The 17,974-nt window shown below is 54.1% G+C and overlaps 1 protein-coding gene across 1 annotated transcript; it reads right to left on the minus strand.

The window, feature by feature from the left end:
* Window positions 1-352: 352 nt before the first annotated feature.
* Window positions 353-14,324, minus strand: SLC6A7 (solute carrier family 6 member 7). The gene is made up of 14 exons (XM_056501995.1): window positions 13,737-14,324; window positions 8,215-8,407; window positions 7,430-7,561; window positions 6,641-6,875; window positions 6,036-6,174; window positions 5,634-5,768; window positions 4,898-5,001; window positions 4,530-4,654; window positions 4,049-4,161; window positions 3,838-3,969; window positions 3,415-3,514; window positions 2,955-3,055; window positions 2,592-2,759; window positions 353-1,666 (listed from the first exon to the last, which is right to left on the minus strand). Exons 1-14 carry the CDS (start codon window positions 13,767-13,769, stop codon window positions 1,451-1,453), a joined length of 1,926 nt encoding a protein of 641 aa, XP_056357970.1. The 5' UTR covers window positions 13,770-14,324; the 3' UTR covers window positions 353-1,450.
* Window positions 14,325-17,974: the final 3,650 nt, after the last annotated feature.

Below are 17,974 nucleotides of genomic sequence, written 5' to 3' on the forward strand. Positions count from 1 at the left end.
ACTCCCAGGGGCTGCAGCCATGGTGGGGCATGCTGAGGAGCATGGGGAAAGCCACCAGTGGTCCTGCAGGAGAAAGGAAGGACACAGCCATCCGGAAATGGGCTCAGCATCCCTGGACAAGAGGAGGTGAGCAGGCAGGAGGACAAGGTGTAGGAGCCGATCCTACACTCTTGGAGAGGCAAAATAATTAAATCTCCTATACTGTAGGGAAGGCGGAAGGCTGCAGCCTCCTGACAGAATTCACCCTGGAGGCTCAGGCCACAGTGCTGGACCCAGTGCACCAGGAGCACATCCAAAATCCAGACACAGACCCTAATTTTTCTGTTTGTCCTATGGTTTTGTCTTTTACCAGGACAAAGATTTGCAGGAAAAAAACCAGGAGGAGCTGTGCCCCTCTAGATGTGCATGAAGAAGCTCATTTAGATGTGCCATTCTTCCATGCTGAAGACCCTCCAATTAACCCAGGCAGGGGCTGTGTCACAAGCACTGTTACTGGTGAGCTGACGGCACGTGGCAAAGGCACACATGACACTGGGATAATGGGGACTGGCAGCATCCAATCCAAACAGCCCCATCCAGGAGGTCACCAAGACCCTCAGGCCATCCGTGTCAGCAGGAGGTGGGACATGGGCTGATCTACCCCAAAATCACACACAAACACTGAAACCCAACCTTTCTCCTTCCACCGGGAAAAGCAGCACTCAGGGCAGGGGCCACACCTTGGAACACCCTTGGCAATAGACACATGTCCTCCTTGGACACTGGGTCCAGCTGAAACCTGTCCCTGACCTCCTGCACACATGAGGGACAGGTTACACCATCCCTTCCTTCAGGTCACCCAACCCTGCCAGGCACCACAGAGAAGAGCCACCCTGACCCACCAAGGTCCTTGGGAGATCTACAGCCTGGTTTGTTCATAAAGCCTTTTCTTTTATTCTTCTACTAGTTTTTACCTACTCATTTATTAGGTCAAATTGCTTTAGGAGGACACTGATTTGTGCTGGTTTTGCTGGAATACCTCCATGGCACACTCTGTCCTCGGGGCATGGAGGCTGTTACAGATTCTCTCACATGTGTTTATGGGTTATTGGAGTCAAATACAGACAAAAAGAGAACAGATCAACACACAGGAGCTCCTTCTCCTCCCCACCTCCTGCAGCCTGGACAACCCTGAGAGGGGACGGTAGGGCTGAGGCTGCGGGTGGGAGTGGGACAGCCCTGACACTTCAACCAGACACTGTCACACAAACACATGGACTCATCAACAGTTTGTCACACTGAACAGAAACACATTGGGGAGGCAGGGCCAGGGTGGTGATGAGGAACCTGGCAGGGTCAGCAGCTCCTGACTACTCCTTGGAAGACCCCCAAGCTGTCCTGAAGTGCTGCAGTGCAACCTGTGCAAAAGGGGAGGGGAGCTCCCACCCAGCCTATGGGACCCTGGGTCCCCTCAGATCATGGACTCCTCCTCGTCCTCCTCCTCCATCTCCTGGTCCACCTGCATGGCCGTGTTCTCGTAGCTGGTGATGCCCCCGTATTTCCTCATGTGGACCATCAGGGGTTTGGGGGACTGGCTGCCAGCCAGGCTGGCCACGTACACTCCAGTGCGGTTCTCCTCCAGGGACGGGCCCCAGTCCATGGCCGGCCGGCTGGCCTGCTGCACTCGCTGGGAGGGGACAGGCAGAGGGAGCACAGGCACCCCACCCTCCCCGGGCAGCACCCCACCGTGCAGAACCCCACCTGCAGCACCCCACCCCCAGCTCTCCCAGTGCCTTGCTGGCCCCCAGGGACTGAAGGAACCCCCAGTGAGGATGGGATGGGGGAAAAGCTTGTCCTGAAACCGTTTAGGAAGGTGATTCTGTCTGAGTGGCTTGCTGTGGGCTGGAGAGGTGTCATGGGCTGTGGATGCTGGTGGTGAGGGCTTGCAGGAGTGAGGGGCTGTTGAAGGGCTACAGCCCTATGCTGTGGGGTTAGAGCCACTCAGACAAGGGGTTAGCCTAGGCCAAGGTGGCTCCTGGCCATGCCACAGTGCCCATGGCTGTGTCAAGCAGGGGATTGATGCCTGGGGAGGGCATCAGGCTCTGCTCCTTTGCTTTTAACAGCCTGGCAAGAGCAGTGAAGGGCTGGGAAAGCTGTGAGCAGCCAGCAGCTCTGTAACCTGCTCCTGGGAGAAGCCTTTCAGTGCAGGGATCCCATCTGGGCTGCCTGCACGCTCTGGCAGCTGCCTGCCTTGCCGTGTCATTGCTCCTGCCAAGCGGGTGCAAAGTCCCAGGTGCCCACGGCCCCCCCACGCTGGGGACAATGTGCTTCCTCACAGGGCACAGCTTGTTTGGAGTGCGAATGCACACTGGGCTGCCTCTTGGGCAGCAGCTTTGCTCAGTACCTGCCTGGCATCATGGGAAGCAGCACTGGAAATGCTTTGGGATGTGACATCTCTCACACCCCGTGGGTGGCAAGGGGGAATGGGACACACACTTCCAGGAGAGGTGATACAGAAACTTGCAGAGGATCCTGACTGGGCAGGGGCTTCTGCTCACTGCTGCGTATTTCTGGGGTGCTGCCCAGCAGTGTCAGGCCCCAGCAGCTCCTACCTCCCACAGTGTCCCTTCTTCTTGTAGCACAGCTGCCACCATGCCCACGGGGATCATCAGGCAGGAGAGCACTCCCATGAGGATGCCCAAGACCTCTGCCCAGGTGGGGAAGCGGTAGTTGCCATACTCGGAAGGCTGGTACTTGACAATGTTATACACCAGCAGAGCCTGTGGGATGGGAAGAAAGTGAGGTCAGCCCAGAGCTCTCATGCTCAAGAAAGGCCTGGAGGTGATGGATACCTCCCAGCAGAAGGATGGTCTCTGGGGCAGGAGATGCCAGCAGAGTAACTGGGAGGTCACCCAAGGATACTGGCACCACCATGGCTTTCCAGCACCACCCAGCAGCTCAAGCTGAGCAGTTACCATCATTGTTGCAGGGGATAGGACCATCCAGCAAGCTCTGAAGTAGGGCCCAGGTTTGAATCCCAGCATCATGTGGATATCCCTGCAGAACCTCTTCATGCCTGCAGGACAGAGAGGCACTCAGAGGCTTTGATCCCTCCCCCAGAGCCTTGTGCCTGTACCAGCCTGCCCTGCACTGATCACAAGCAGCAGTTCACATCCTCTACAGCAGTCCCCCTCCCACCTGGGAGATGCAGGTGTGGGGCCCTGCTGATGCTGCCTGAAGGACCAGGCTCAGCACCATCATCAGTGTATCTTTGGAGAGGGGAATCAAGTGATAGCCAAGAAGAAACAAGTGGTGGGAGTGGAGTCTCATGCTCCACTGTGAGGCTGTTGGCTTCCCTACTGCTCCCTCAACATCCCTCTTTTCATACAGGCAGCACATGCTTCCCTGTGTCCCTGTGGGGACATGCACCCTTACCATAGACACGTGTCACCACAAGGCAGGTGGTGATCACCACCACCATGAGACCAAAGCCAGCGCTGTAGTCATCCAGCAGGACCAGCCAGTACATCCCACCCTGGGGAGACAAAGCACAGAGGCCAGCATCTCCAGGACCATCATCCCAGTAAACCTCCACCCATGTCCTCTGACTTTTGGGGACCCTGGGGAGGACAGCAGTCAGCAGCCTCAAGAGACATCAGTCTCCTTATGGGGTTGGTGTAGGGATGAGAATAACACTGTGACACTCCCCTTGGCCCTCACACCTTCTGGAAGCCCAGGCTCATATTTCTTTCACCTGGTTATCTGATCACACATCTGAAAACTTGGCTGCTGCCCTAAGTTCTCCCTTAAATGAGTCCCTAGCTGGTCCCCACAATGGACCCATCCCCACAGCCATACCTCTGTGGTGAGGATGAGCCCCATCAGGAAGAGGGCAATGCAGATGACAGCTGAGAAGGAAGCTTTCTTTGGCCTCAGGTAGTAGGGGAACTCATCTGTCACTGCAGTAACGATGGTCTCCATAAATGCAAACTGCAGGCACAGGAGGAGAGGGCCCTGAGTGCTCAGGCTGCCTGGAGTCCATGGTTGGCTCCGTGGGCTCTGTCCTTACCTGGCTGTCCAGGCCCAAGGTTAACAGCATGAAGAAGAACAGGAATGACCAGAATGGAGAAAGGGGGAGCATTGTCATGGCCTGGGGGTACACCACAAATGCCAGACCAGGACCTAGGGGAGGCAAAGGACAGCAGGGTGAAAAGGTGGTGACAGAGTTGGGCGTGGGGGGATGGAGGAGAGGAGAGCTCAGCAGAGCAGCACTGGGGCAGAGACTTGGCAGGACTCTGGCAAGATGGGCAGGAAGGCTCCTGTGTCAGAGGGTAGAGAAACAGCTCCTTGCTCAGACCTTCATTAGACATCATTTATTACTCAATATTTATACCACAGGAACTTGTCTGCCCCTTCCCTCCCCCAGGCCAGCTGAGCATCCACCTTCATCCCTCATGCTGACACCCTCAGGTGCCTTCCATCCTGGAAGGAATGCTCCTCAGCACATCCAGGCAGAGGGGGAAGGAGAAAACATCTTCATTTGGCCTCACCTGCTTTTGCTACTTGGTTAACAGGGACTCCAAGCTCCTGGGACATGTATCCCAAAACGGAGAAGATGGCAAAACCTGCCAGGATGCTGGTGATGGCATTGCCCAGGGTCACTATGAAAGTGTCCCTACGGAGAAGGAAGAAGATGCTCTGAACACGTTCACTCCTTCCTGCCCCACACCAGTGCACGGTGGCATTGCCAGCCCCAGGTGCCACAGTAAGGTGACCCAGTGACTGTCCCCTCAGTGCAAGGAGCAGAGCAAGGTGACTGTGCTGCACCACATGTTTCTGCTGGCTTTGAACCCACCAGCTCAGGTTTTCACAGCACCCCCCAACCCATAATTTTTACAAGACAGCATCTGACTCCCACCTGTAGATATTCTGATGGAAGGTGTTGTATGAGGCGAAGGTGAGGAGGCCCCCAAAGCCCACCCCAAGGGAGTAGAAAATCTGCAGGGCTGCCTCGATCCACACCTGGGGGGAGGAAGCAGTTCTGAGGAGAGCAGGGGTTTATAAGCCTCCACATGAGGAGAATGGAATTGGAAATCTGTTTCCCCAGGGCTCTGGCATATCTTCCCCAGCACTCCAAGCATGCACAGCCTGTGGGATATTTGTCTTTCTTTGTTAACACTCACCACTCATAGTGGATCAGCTGGCCAATGGAAGGGCTAATAAGAATGTTTTAGGGCCAGCCCAGTGTGGAATTAAATGCCCTTGTAAAACTGGGTGGTCTCTTGGTGACCCCCACTGCTGACCCCCACTCCACATGCTGGGATTGCTTGAGAACAGCAAACAGTCAAATCCACCATCCCTTCAGCCCATCACAGGGGCTGGGACAATCCTGCCCATGGTCCTGGTACTCAGGGGAGTCTTGGCACCAACCCTTCCATGCACAGCCATAAACACACACATGGGGTGGGGAAACATGGCAGTAGTGGCCCAGAGAAGGTGTGGGACAAAGGCTTTTGGTCTTGGAGCAGAGAGCTTTAGGTTAGGGTGTGGCCAGAAAAGACACTGAGTAAGGGAAATGCCTTTGCTGTATTCAGGAAGTGGGAGGAGAAGGTTCATTTTTATGTCTTGAACAAATTGCACAACATCCTACTCACCTTGGAAGACAGCAAGTGATCAAACTGGGGTGTGAGGTAAAACTGGATCCCCTTCCAGGCCCCCTCCAGGGTCACTCCACGAATGAGCAGCATCACCAGGATGAGGTACGGGAAGGTGGCAGTGAAGTACACGACCTGTGGGGGAGCAGAGCCAGCTGGGAGAGCTGGGAATGGGAGCACGGCATGAGTGCTGCCCCCATGCCCTGTCCCTAGGGTGGGACACACCACCCTGGGGTCCTTGGGCTGCAGCAGGGCCAGTGTGTCAGCCCAAGGCATCCCCAAAATATCTTCTATCCAGATAAGGGTAGATGCTGTTTGTGGGTCTCACTTTCCCAGCGGTGCAGAGTCCCATGCACTGGTGAGCATCGCTGTAGGTCCCCAGATTGACCAGCCAGCCCTTACCTTGCCAGAGGATTTGACTCCCTTAAGGATGCACAGATAAACAATAGTCCAAGAAAGGAGCAGGCACAGACACAAGTTCCAGCGGATCCTCCCAGGATCCCCGATCCCCGAGCTTCCTTGGATGTGCAGGACATACCGGCTAGGGAGGAAGGAGAGCTGCTAGTGGGCAGCCATGGGCTGCCTTCTTCCAGAGGCCCTAGAAAAGCCTCTGCTGCCAAATACCCTTGTCAACAATCATAGGCTCTGGCAGCTCCTCGCCAAGCAAACGGGAACAGTTGGAGTGATTCCTCTACCATGTATTAGAGCCCAGAAGGGATGCCTGGCATCTTGAGAGCAAATTCCCAGCCATTCCAGACGTGGGATGCATTTTAGTCTAGCATATCTCCAGGCCGACAAAGCAGTGCTAGAACGTGGACACCTCCCACACCCCAGTGGCTCAACTGAGCTGTCACCCAGAGCTGAGCACACGAGCCCATCGCTGCCCCCACATCACCAGCCACGAGTGAGACCTGCAGCATCTGTGCTGTGAGACGTGCAGATCCCTCCCCCTCACCCCATCCCCACCCTGTCCCTGGCCAGCCCCAGCCCCAGGCTGACCCCGTTACCTCCAGTACTCCTCGCTGGGGCTGACGGTGTTGCTGATGTTGACGGGGAGGCTGCTGTTCCCCGCCCTGATGACGTGGTGGTCCAGGCACAGCTCGGTGTTCCACCAGTTGCCACAGTGCTGCCAGGGCAAGTCGCTTGTGAGGGATGCAAAGAGGTAGAAGAGAACGTAAGCAATGATCATATTGTAGTAAATGGCCACCAAGGAGACGATGAGGATCGTGCCCATGCCAACGCCTGAAGGAAGGAGAGGGTAAAGAAGGAGTGAGCTGGAGCAGAGCAAAGTATCCAAAAGAAGGGTCAGACACTGCACCTCAGCAGCCAAATGATCAACCAAGTCCAATGTTCACCTGCTGGGGGAGCCTCTTATTGCCATTAAAACATCTGGACATGCCTTCTCTGTATTGATGGTTTATTGCCTCATACAGAAAAACTTTACAACAGATTGACATTGAGAATAAAATTATCTGATTTTTTTAATGCTTTATTCTTGCCTTTGTTTTTAACAGGTATTGCTTAGCTTTCATGCTCTATTTTGTACAATAGATGGCTTAATAAACTTCATGCCATTTCTAGAGCTGGTCATGCCATCCAGAACCCTCAAAGACTGAACAATCTCATTCATATCCTGCAGCTACTAAAACAGCTATCTCAAAATTCCTGCCACACCTTTCCACAGGTTCTTTTGATTCTAGCAAGATCTTTGAGACTCATGGCATGCTGCTGGTGCATGTCCTCATCAAAGAGCTCTTGCAGAGGTCCCTCAGAGGCTCTGGACTTCACTCACGCACCTTTAAAGAGAGGGCTTATTTTCCAGACTGCCAGTGGCCCTAGGCTGGAGAACTGGCCAAGTGACAGCTCCATGAAGAAGATGGGGATCCCACAGATGGCCAGCATGATGAAGTAAGGAACCAAGAAAGCTCCTGCAAGAAGAAAAAAAAATCCTGAAAGTAATACAGAACAAACACCTAAAACCCAGCTGTGACAGGGCATAAAGCTCATTTAATATGTGTGGCACTGAGGGATCTACATCAAATTCAGGAAGACAGGGAGGAGCAAGAGCTCACTGTTAGTGCAGGAGAAAGGGGCTGTGATTCACCTGGTGCTGTGCTTCCCCTCTGCTCCCAAATCTTTTCTTGGAGTCTTTCATAAACTTTCATAAATTCTCCAGTTATTATTGCTCTGGGAGGAATTGAACCAACTTTTTTCAGCATCACCCAGGGCTCTTGCATTGCAAAAGGTTCACTCCCTCCTTTGATATCTGGAAGTGTTTGCTGACCCTTCTGAGCCCTGGAGGACACCAGACCAAGAAGCTACTGGACACCAGGATAGCTGGTGTTTGGTCCAGCATGGAGACAGGGGTTTGTCCAAGGCCAGGAATACAGAGAAGGGCTTGCAAGTCCCTTCCACACAGGGATACAGGTGGTTAAAGCCCTAAACAAGCATGGGGAGGCTTCACCCCACAACAAGTGTTACTTTCCAGCCCCAGGAAGGGGAAGGGATGTTTCTTCAGGGATATTCTACCAGCCCAGGTCGGTGGGTGGGAGACTGACCACTGCAAAGGATGCCCAAGTACCTCCTCCGTTGGTGTAAGCCCTGTAGGGAAACCTCCAGACGTTTCCAAGGCCCACGCAGTATCCGATGCAGGAGAGGAGGAAATCCAGCCGCCCTGTCCAGTTCCCTCTGTCTTCTGGGCACTCGGAGCCCAGGTCCCCATCCTGGCTGCTGGGGCTTACCAGGAGATCTGGTGTCACTGGCTGAGTGAGGGACTGGGGTATGGGAGAGGGCAGACAGGGGTTGAGCATGGAATAAAAACAGAGAATGAAGAATGGGAGAGAGGGAAGAAGTGCCAAGAACTCGTGAGTGAGTTTGTGACCCCAAGCCACAGCATTGACATTGTCCCTTGGGAACACCCTGTCCCAGCAGCTCTCTGCTCCCCACCTCAGCCAATGCCCTGCTCTGCCACTGAGCAAACAAAAGGGATGAATGTGAGCCCACAGGGGCAGAGCTCCCCTGGGAAAGGTAGGATTGTCCCAGTTCATTCTGGGAAGGTTCACCAGGACCCAACTCACAACCCCAGCTTCCAAAACATCCTTTCAGAGGGCCACAATAAACTTTCTGGATCTCCTGCAGAATATGGCAGCAGGAGAAGCACTGTGGTGTGCCAGGGAGCGTGACACCAGCCCTGTGTGTGCTGCCGTGCACTCGGCTGGCTGCCATCAACTGCTCCGTCCTTCTTCACACTTTCCCAACTGCCAAAAGCCTGCACTCTGGGAATTTTGTGATACTCCCCGTTGTCCTTGCTGAGAGATGAGAGACCTCCTTTCAGAGTTCCTAATGTGCTCTGAATCAATGCAGCACAGGCAGGGCATTAACCCATTCTCTTCCTCCCCACTGCCTCAGCTCTGCAAGTGGAAGTCCTGCAATCCATTTGGGTTGGGTGATGCACCAGGAGGGCACCTCTGTGTTTGTGTGGGTGTATATCAGGTTTGCTGTGAGGTGTTCAGTTTGAATTCCCCCAATTTCCTGACCTCAGCAGAGCAGGGAAAATATCCCCACTGAGTCCAGAGCCAGCAGCCGCCAGATGAGATCCCATCACAGATACACCCACAGCAAAAACAGGCAGCACAAAGGGGTGGAATGAGGATCCTGTCCTGTGCCACCGTGTGTTGCTGTGCCCTGGCATGGGAGTTTATCACGTTTGTATTGAGGCACAGGAGGATTCTGCTGACAAGGTATCAGGACCAGGCAGGAAGAGCTCATTTGGGAACTTTCTCTTCTAGGGCTCTCTGAAGAAAAAAAGCAGCCATCTCCTTGTCCTTGTTTATAATTGTAGGGAACAAACCCGTGGGATGTGGCTGGGGAAGAGGGACCTGTGTTTGGAGGGGTCAACCAGGAGTTGTGGGTCTCCTGTGCCAGTGTGCACCAGTGCTCAGAGCCTGCAGCAGACCCCAGTCCCCAGGAGGCCAAAGCTGGCTGGTGATCAGAGCTCAGTGCTGCCCTTTCACAGCCCCAGGGAAGGTTGCAGCCACCTCCTCTCCTCTCCTCCTCCTCCTCTCCAGCTGGACTGGACTGGAGGATGCTCCTGCTGCTGGTTCCCATGGAGACACAGAGCCACGATGCTGAAGGAGAGTGCTCCAGCCCCACCCTGCACAGGGTGCACCCCAAACCCCCAGCTGCTGGCACTGCAGACATGCTGCTTGCAGCCCAAACACAGAGGCAAACTCCACCCCATCCCCACCTGCTGCACAAACACCTCCAGGGACAGGACAAGGGCAAACTCTTCCCAGAGCCAACCTGAAATGTTCAGCTCCAGCAAAGCTGTTACACCAAAATCCTCTGTGAAAAACCCATCCCTGCTGGATGCCACCATCACAAGGCAAGGGCCAGAAGAAAAAGTTGCAAAAACACGAGCTGAAAAGTCAAAATATGACCCAAAGGTAATGCTGTTGCTATAAAACCATCACTACCTCACAGCCCTCCTGCAGCTGTTCAACACAGCTCTGTGGTTCAGCAACACCTCTGAGCCATGGCCATGCCTGCTAATTAGCCCAGCACACACAGTGTGTGACCCACAGCTGTCTGTGCTTGCAGGGGATGGGCAGGCTGCTCTGGACTCCTTCCCAAAGATTTGAGCAGCTAAAACCTATATTCACAAAGATCCCTGCCAGGTAGGGGCCATCACAGTTGGGTCTTCCCCCTGTCAAATACTGCTTCCCAGTCCATCGCACTGGCTTGGGAAGCTCTTGTTTTCCAGGTTTGAATCACAGAAAACCAGCAAGCAGAGATGTTGGGAGATCATTAAATCCTGATGCCTAATTCCTTCATCTCTGAATCCTAAACACCTGCAGGAGGGCACAGGTAGAGCTGCAAGATCTCTTACATGCAGGTGCCTGTCCATGAGATGTAGCACAGAAATCAACACAGAAGCAATAACAAGATATGAAAGGAACCAATGGGACCTTTCCCAGACTGTAAATGGCCTGTTCCCCACCTCAGTCAGCATTTCAAGGGCCATGGAATGTAGTTTGTCACTTATGTCTCAATAATGTCTGTCCCCCTTGTTAATATCTTTATCTGGAGCTCTACAGCTCAAATTTAGGACCCCAGAGCAGAAAGCAGAGACCACTCAAGTGGCAAATAAACCTGAAGGACAATGACAGTTGTCCCCATGGAGCAAGCTGAGGAGATACAGGTCAGGGATGCTGCTGGAAATCACACACAAAGGTGGCTTCCTGACTACAATGCTCAAAATCCCCCCAAATCCCAGCCTTTCCATAGAAATCACAGAAAAACTGGCCTATTTGCCTCAGTTGAAATGAATTTCAAAGCATGATATTTAAGGCTTCCAGCCTATCTTTGTCCCGAATCGCAGAGGGAAGCATACCTCCCTTCCTCTGACTGCTGGAAATCTCACACACCAGCTTGATTCTAGAGCCTTTTTTAGGATTAATGCTCTCTTTCAGCCCCTGTCATAACAGAAATTCTCTTTTTCAGCAGCAGCTGAAGTGCTCCAGTATTGCTCTAGTCCTTTCCACCATCAGCTGCCATCCTTCAAGCCGGGCTCCTGTCTCGCAGTTATAAACAGACGGGGACTAACAGCTCCCTTGGCAACCACGGCCTCTTTGAACCCAGCATCATTTTCCATTATTCACCAAAAGATGCTCCCAAAGAAGTCAGCAAAGCAAAGGTCACCGAGAAGAAAAAGCTCTTTAGTCTCTGCCAAGATAAGAGCTCAGGTCTGTAAGGAGATGGCTCTGTGGTAATTATTTTCTCTAAACCAATTTACTTAAACCAAAACTCAGCTGTATCTGAGCAGAAAAACTCCTGCCAGATCAAAGGTATGTTTTTATACTATTTTGTCTCCATTCAAGCTGCATTGTGGGGTTATTTTGTCAGCATTCTGTGCGTGGATCACAGCCTTTGAGCAAGAGAAATGCCACCCAGCACCAGATTTCTCCCCTGCGGATCTGAGCACAGCGAGTCTCTAAAGTGTGAGTCACTTCAGATTAGTTTGAATTGCTTGTTAATCTCTCAGAGAAAAAAAATCTTAAAAAGGCATGAAAATTAATTCACATGTAATATCACTTAGAAAGCAAAGTAAACAAAGCAGTGCTATGGTGAGGAAGAGCCCTTCAGAGGGCTGAGCTGACCCTGGGTGACCCCAGCCTGGGGCCACAGCTGATGCCAGGAGAGGGAGCAAGTGATGGTGGAGACAGTACAGGGAGGTTGGAATGGCTGAGGTAAACTCATTACAGCAATGTCCTATGTGGTTTTTCATCTGAAAACCCTGGGGAAGTTTTGAGGCAGTTTGTGGCAGGCAGTGGCTCAGGTAGGAAGATGCTGCTCAGCAGCCTGGCCAGGTATGGGCAGGGGCAGCAGGAACCATGGCTCCCACCACTGGCTCCAGTGGGATTTAGTCCATTTCTACCCAATAAACCCCAAAGAAATCAAATAGATGAAAATAACCACTCAGCTCTTCTGGAAATATTATGCAAAAATCAACCTGAAATCCTTAAAGCCTAAGAAATGCCTTCTCTAATCAAGAGGTATTTCCATATGTCTAAAACATGTCTGGTAAGAAGGTTTAAAACTGCAGCTCACCAATGGGAAGTGGATCACAATGAGAGGAAGAGGAGGCTGTCAGGGTCCTGAGTGGGTGCTGCAGTGGGGATGGGCACATCTCTTCATCAGCCACCACCAACTCCATGCAAGCCCAATGCCAGCATTGGACACAAATGGTCCCAAGGTGGCTGTGAGCACCAGGTCCTCCATCTGGAGCTCAGCAAAAATATTTTTGGGTAATGAAAGACAGAGGGCTCTGAGCAGCACTGGGAATGGGAAAAATAACACCAGAGACATTTGCTTTCCATCCCAACTGATCACCATGGGACTAAACACATTCCTGAATAAATGCTTAAAAGGGTCACCAGCACCAAATAACTCAGAAAGGCATTGGAAGGGGCAAAGACCAATTTTAATGGATCTTGCAGTCACAAAGCCATCTGGAAAAGCAATTTGTAGGAAAGAGGAAGGAAGAGAAGAACCCAACTATGCCTCCAAACAAGAGTAGAGAAATAGGCTGTCAGGGCCTGCTGGCTGTCACCAGGATACTGCTGGGGTTTTTTACGTCATTTCCCAATATCCTAGGAATTTCCTGGCAGGGATGAAACTCTCCTGGGTTTTCATTCATCTCAACAGAGTCAACCTGCCCTGTGTTCAATGGGCGTGGTTTGGCACAGGGTGTAGCTGAAAAGGCTCCCAGCCCTGGGTCACTGGGATGCTCCAGGAAGGGCTGACCCATTCAGCAGCAGCACATCCCCATGATGGAGTTGTGGCTGACACCATCTCTGCCATCCTGCTCTGCCACCATGTCCCCAGAGAAAGAATTCAGTCCCCCATCTGCCACCCTGTTCCACCATGTCCCCAGAGAAAGACTCAGTCCACAATGGGGGGTGAAATGAGAACTCAGACTGGAAAGAGCAAAGTGGCAATGGAGGGGAGCCTAGGATGGGAAAGCCTGACAATTGGGTTCAAAAAGGGTTTTCAGCAGGATGTAAAGAGGGTTTGTAGCTCTGCCAGCTCTGCCCTGAACGTTCAGCGTCCAGCAGACCCCACATCACCCACACCCCTTTAAATCCTATAGAGGAGGATGAGGAGGCAATCCGAGCTGCAGGTGGGAAGGCACTGCCAGCCCCCGGGAGGGACCCCGAGCCCGGGCAGTCCCGGAGCAGCGTGCCCGGGCTGCGCGGAGCCAGCTCTGCCCCGGTGCCACCGGCGGAGCCCGGCCGGACACACAGTGAGTCACCCACCGCCGGCACCCTGCTGCCCGGGCAGGGCGGGGCAGCGCTCAGGAGGAGAAATGCCCCATTCCGCTGCCCACCATCCCTCCTTGGCAGGAACACTGTTCCCCAATACCCCACTGATCCCGCCGGCTGCGCACCGAGCTCCCGCGGACGGGATGCGGGGTGATGTGCGTGACTCCCCCGCTCCCATCCCGGGGTTATCCCGGCTCCCTCTCCAGCCCTGGGTACCCTCGCTGTCACCTGCAGGGTACCCCTGCTCCTGTCGCTGGGGCTCCCCGCTGCCGGCTCTCACCTTGCGGAGATGCTGCTGCCGAACCTGCTTCATCCCAGACCCTGTTGCTATGCGCTCCCGCTCCGACACTTTTCGCCTCGCTCTCTCCGGCGCTGGGGAGGGCGGAGGGGGAGCGGGGAGACGACGGCCGGCACGGAGGGGTGGGCACCCACCTGCTGCCGGGGGAGCTGGGGACGCGAGGAGCTGAAGGAAAGGTTTGCCTTGAGTGGAGGATGGCTGCGTGCGGAGCAGGAAGGGAGGAGGGAGGTCTGTCTGTCAAAAGCGCTCCAGACGGGGAAAGGGGGGCTCCGGGACCCCAGCCCGGGCAGCGAGGGGGAGCGGCTGCTGCCTCACTCACGCCACAAATGCATCGGGTGTCCCTAGAGGAGGACCTGACTTTGGGGTCACTCTGTCACTGAGCACCCCATGCAGTGATGGCAGCAGATGCCAGAAGCTCACAGCACCTTCCTGCTCGGCTCTGAGATGATTTTCCTGTGGCAGGACACAGCTGGAGCTTGGGCAGATCAGAAGCGATGGTTCCTCATGCTGCCTGAACCCAGCCCTCAGTCCAGGGGAGGGGAATGCTCCATCAGTCCCTTTGAGTAGGACCAGCACATCCCACCACACTGAGGACAAGAGCAATCCTTGGGCACTCCCCAGGATGAGCACCTGAGCCCAGCATATGATGACCCCAGTGCTGGAGCACAGATCACATCTCCAGGGTCCAGATGTCTCTGTTTGAGTCAGCAGTGGGATACTGGAGCCCCAATGTCCAGGGAGATGCTGGCTTTTCACCCTCATACCCAGTCAAATTCCCAGTGAGGTGGCAGAGCTGGTCTATGCCTTCTCCTCCCACTTTCATGGTGGAAATGTCCCCTGTGTGTCTGGGAGAAAGGACAACCCCACATGCTCCAGGGGCAGTGTGGGACCAGGACAGCTCCAGACTCACAGTGGTACCTCTTTCCCATGATAATATCCACTTGTCCATCACTTCATCCCTGCATTGTGCCCAGTGCTCTGACACTGGATGTGTCCCTTTTCCTTGCAAGTCCCCTACAGGCTCCAACCTGAGCCAGACTTCTGCCCAGATGCTTTGCTGAGGACTAAGGTGAGTGGGAAGCACTAAGGAAAAGGAGGACAATGACAGGGCTGGAAAAAAGAGAACCCAGCCTGTGTGAGGTAAAAGCAAATCTCCAGGACATCTAACGGCAGTCGTGCTCCTACAGCCCTCTAAGCACTTCTGAAAATTTTTCCTGAAAGGAAAGGTATCCTCAGCATAAAGACACATTTCTGCAGGAGTCCAACACGATAAGGTGGCTCAGTGTTTGCACAATGGGTCTTTCAGAGCTAATATTGACCTGGATTTCCCAGGAAAGGAGGAAAGAGCAAAACTACATAACCCAACAAACATCTCTTTTTACACACTCACAGCTTCCTCAAAAATATCTTTGGGAATTCACTCAGGCTGGTTTTACCTGCCTGGGACTTGCCCAACACTTCTTCCTCTCCCAGATGCTGGCTGGGAATGCTGACTCTGGAGCTGGCCAGGCTGATGGCCAGGGGCTGCATCAAACACTGTTCCTACCTTAGCCTTCCTGCAGAGCAGGGGTGTTTTGTTTGCCTTTCATGTCAGTGCAATCTGAATCAGCCCTTTTAGACTTTTTCCCTTGGGATGCACCTAAAGAGAGATGTCCCATGGCCACCTCCATGTCATGGGAGGGGAGAGCCCGGTGCCACCTTATTACAACTGTCCCAGCCCACTATCACTAGCATGGGTTGATCTCTGCACAAACCATCCATCACTCCTGGGCAGACTTCATGCCTCATCTTATTGTGTCCAGGGTGGTATTTTTCATTAGAGACACTCAGGGCTGATGGTGCCCTGATGGTGAAATGTCCACGTTGACACCAATTCTTCTGGGATGCTCTGTACCTGGAATTCACTTGTCTGGTTTGTCTGGGGCTACTCTGGTAGTACCAGTAGCTCTTCATTGCCTGGGATCACCAAGGAGCAGATGTCGACCCCAGGCACTTGGGATGTTCCAGCTTAGCATTACAGGGCTGGAGCAAGTCCTGCATTGCCCTGGGGCTGGCAAGAAATGCACTTCATGGAACAGCACACACCAGTAATAGCCAGAAGGAGCAGTGCAATCTAGAGACCCCAAAAACCCCAGGAGAGGACAGGGGTGTGCACGACTGTCCTGTGCCCTGATCCCCAAGGGGCTGGCACTAGGTAGCACACACAGGGCTTGCAAACATTTTCTAGCAAGTTTTGTTTTCTCCCACTCCACCTCTGAGCCACCCCCTGGGACACCAAATAAACCTCTCCCTTCTCATGGGCCTAGCACAACACACATCCTCCAGCTCAATGCAGCGCTGGCAGACACTGGCACTGCCTGCTCTTTGTGACACTGGAGGGCAAGCAGAGGGCAGAACACAGGCTGGGGAAACACCCCTGCCCACCCTGCCTGGCAGCCCACACACACCCGGGTGGGAAGGGGTGAGAAGGTGGCTGGCACAGGATGGGACCGTGGCCAGGCCTGCGCTGCGGGCACGAGGAAGGCGGCACGGCAGCGGCGCTGTGGTTAGTCACTGCTGGGAAGGGTGCCATGCTGGAGCCTGCTGGCAGGACACGCTGGGAGGGCTCGGCCACCTGCTCTGCGTGGCCTTATTTTGATGGTGGTTTCAAGATTTCTCCAAGGAGGGGTAAAGCTAGGCAGTGGGAGAAGCAGGGAGAAACTGTGTGATCTTGTAGTGGACAGCTCCCCTGGCTATGAGGGCAGGCTGTCCCCATCCGGGCCAGGTTCCATGTGGGACATGTGACTCGGCAGGCAGCTGCTGCAGGTGCTGGAACCAGGTGTTCATCACCTGCCAGGGGTGAAACCGTCAAGGTGACACGTGTCCAGGAGGTTTGAACCAAAGGTTCCAAAGCTGGTGGGGACATGGTGTCCACCAGCCCCTTTCCTGGCACAGGGTTCACCCGTCCCTGCCCAAATGGCAGATGCAGGGCGCAGGGAGGACATGGGAGGGGGAACAGAGCAGATGCATTTCGTCACCCGGTCAAGGGGCGTGTGTGTGTGTAGGGGGAAGGGGTGCCTGGGTGTGTGGGTGCATTTATTGCCTCTTCCCGCCCGCACCGGCTCCCTGTGCACACACGGGTGGCAGGGACCCAAGGGCACAGCCCACGGCTCCCTGGACTTTTACCCTGCTGTGCAAACAGCCAGGCGCCAGATTAGGGTATCAGTTGGAATTTCATCCTGTCAACAGCACCCACAGTTTCTCTGGGCGGGCAGTGTAGCATCTTCCCTCCGTCCCAGGCCCCTGTGACCCTAAAGGCCACCCAACACTGCAGGTGAATTTGGGAGATGCACATTTCACCCCCAGCAGGACTCTGTTCCCCTCCCCACTGTTGCCTGTGGGCTCCCCCATTGCAGACAACAGTGATGCCCAGTGCTGGGCTGCCATCACCCCATCCCCTGCCAGGGCAGGATCCCTGCTGTCTCCACGTGGCAATGGCAAAATTGGACATTAAAGGCAGCCAAAGCCCAGTGAGGGAGGATGAGTGTGGGGCAGCCAGCCCCCACCATGGGGACCATGCTGGAGTCTGCACACAGAGGCAGCTCCATTTTCCTGAGTCCAGCCCAGCTCTTCAGGCAGGTGGATTCAGACTGATTCAGTCCCATTCCCTTTCCTATATGGCACCAGCTCCATTGCATTTGCATCCCTCTGCCTGTTTTAGTTCCTGATTCCCCACGTTTCCTTGCAGGAGTGCACGAGGTGGTGCTCCTGTGCCAAGGGCAGCCTGGCACCATGCTGGTGAGTGCAGGGTCACCAGAGTGCAGCAGTAGGTGCAGCAGTAGGTGCAGCCTCTGTTGCAATTGCAGGAACAAACACTTTGCTCTGTCCCTCTTTCAGCAGTGCCACCTCATCCTGTTCCCACTTCTCCGTCTCCTCCACCCATGAGGACTTTATCCTGCTTCAGGTGTCCCTCCACAGCCTGCTGCCCTGCCCTGGCACCTCAACACACCCCGTGCAACTCCTGGAAATGTGGAGTTTTGGGGCTGGAGGAGCCATTTGGGGCAGGGATTCAAGGGCAGCCCCTTGCTACGTGTTCTGCTAGACGAGGGGAACACTATGGGATGGAGAGGGGAGAGTGTCAGGCACTGATGCCAGCTGTCCCAGGCACTATCTCACATCCTCATTCTCTGTTTATTCATCTTGGACAAGGAGGATATTCAGCCCATCGACAGCCATAAAAT

Source organism: Oenanthe melanoleuca, chromosome 13 (genome assembly GCF_029582105.1).
Source record: "Oenanthe melanoleuca isolate GR-GAL-2019-014 chromosome 13, OMel1.0, whole genome shotgun sequence".
Classification (NCBI taxonomy): domain Eukaryota; kingdom Metazoa; phylum Chordata; class Aves; order Passeriformes; family Muscicapidae; genus Oenanthe; species Oenanthe melanoleuca.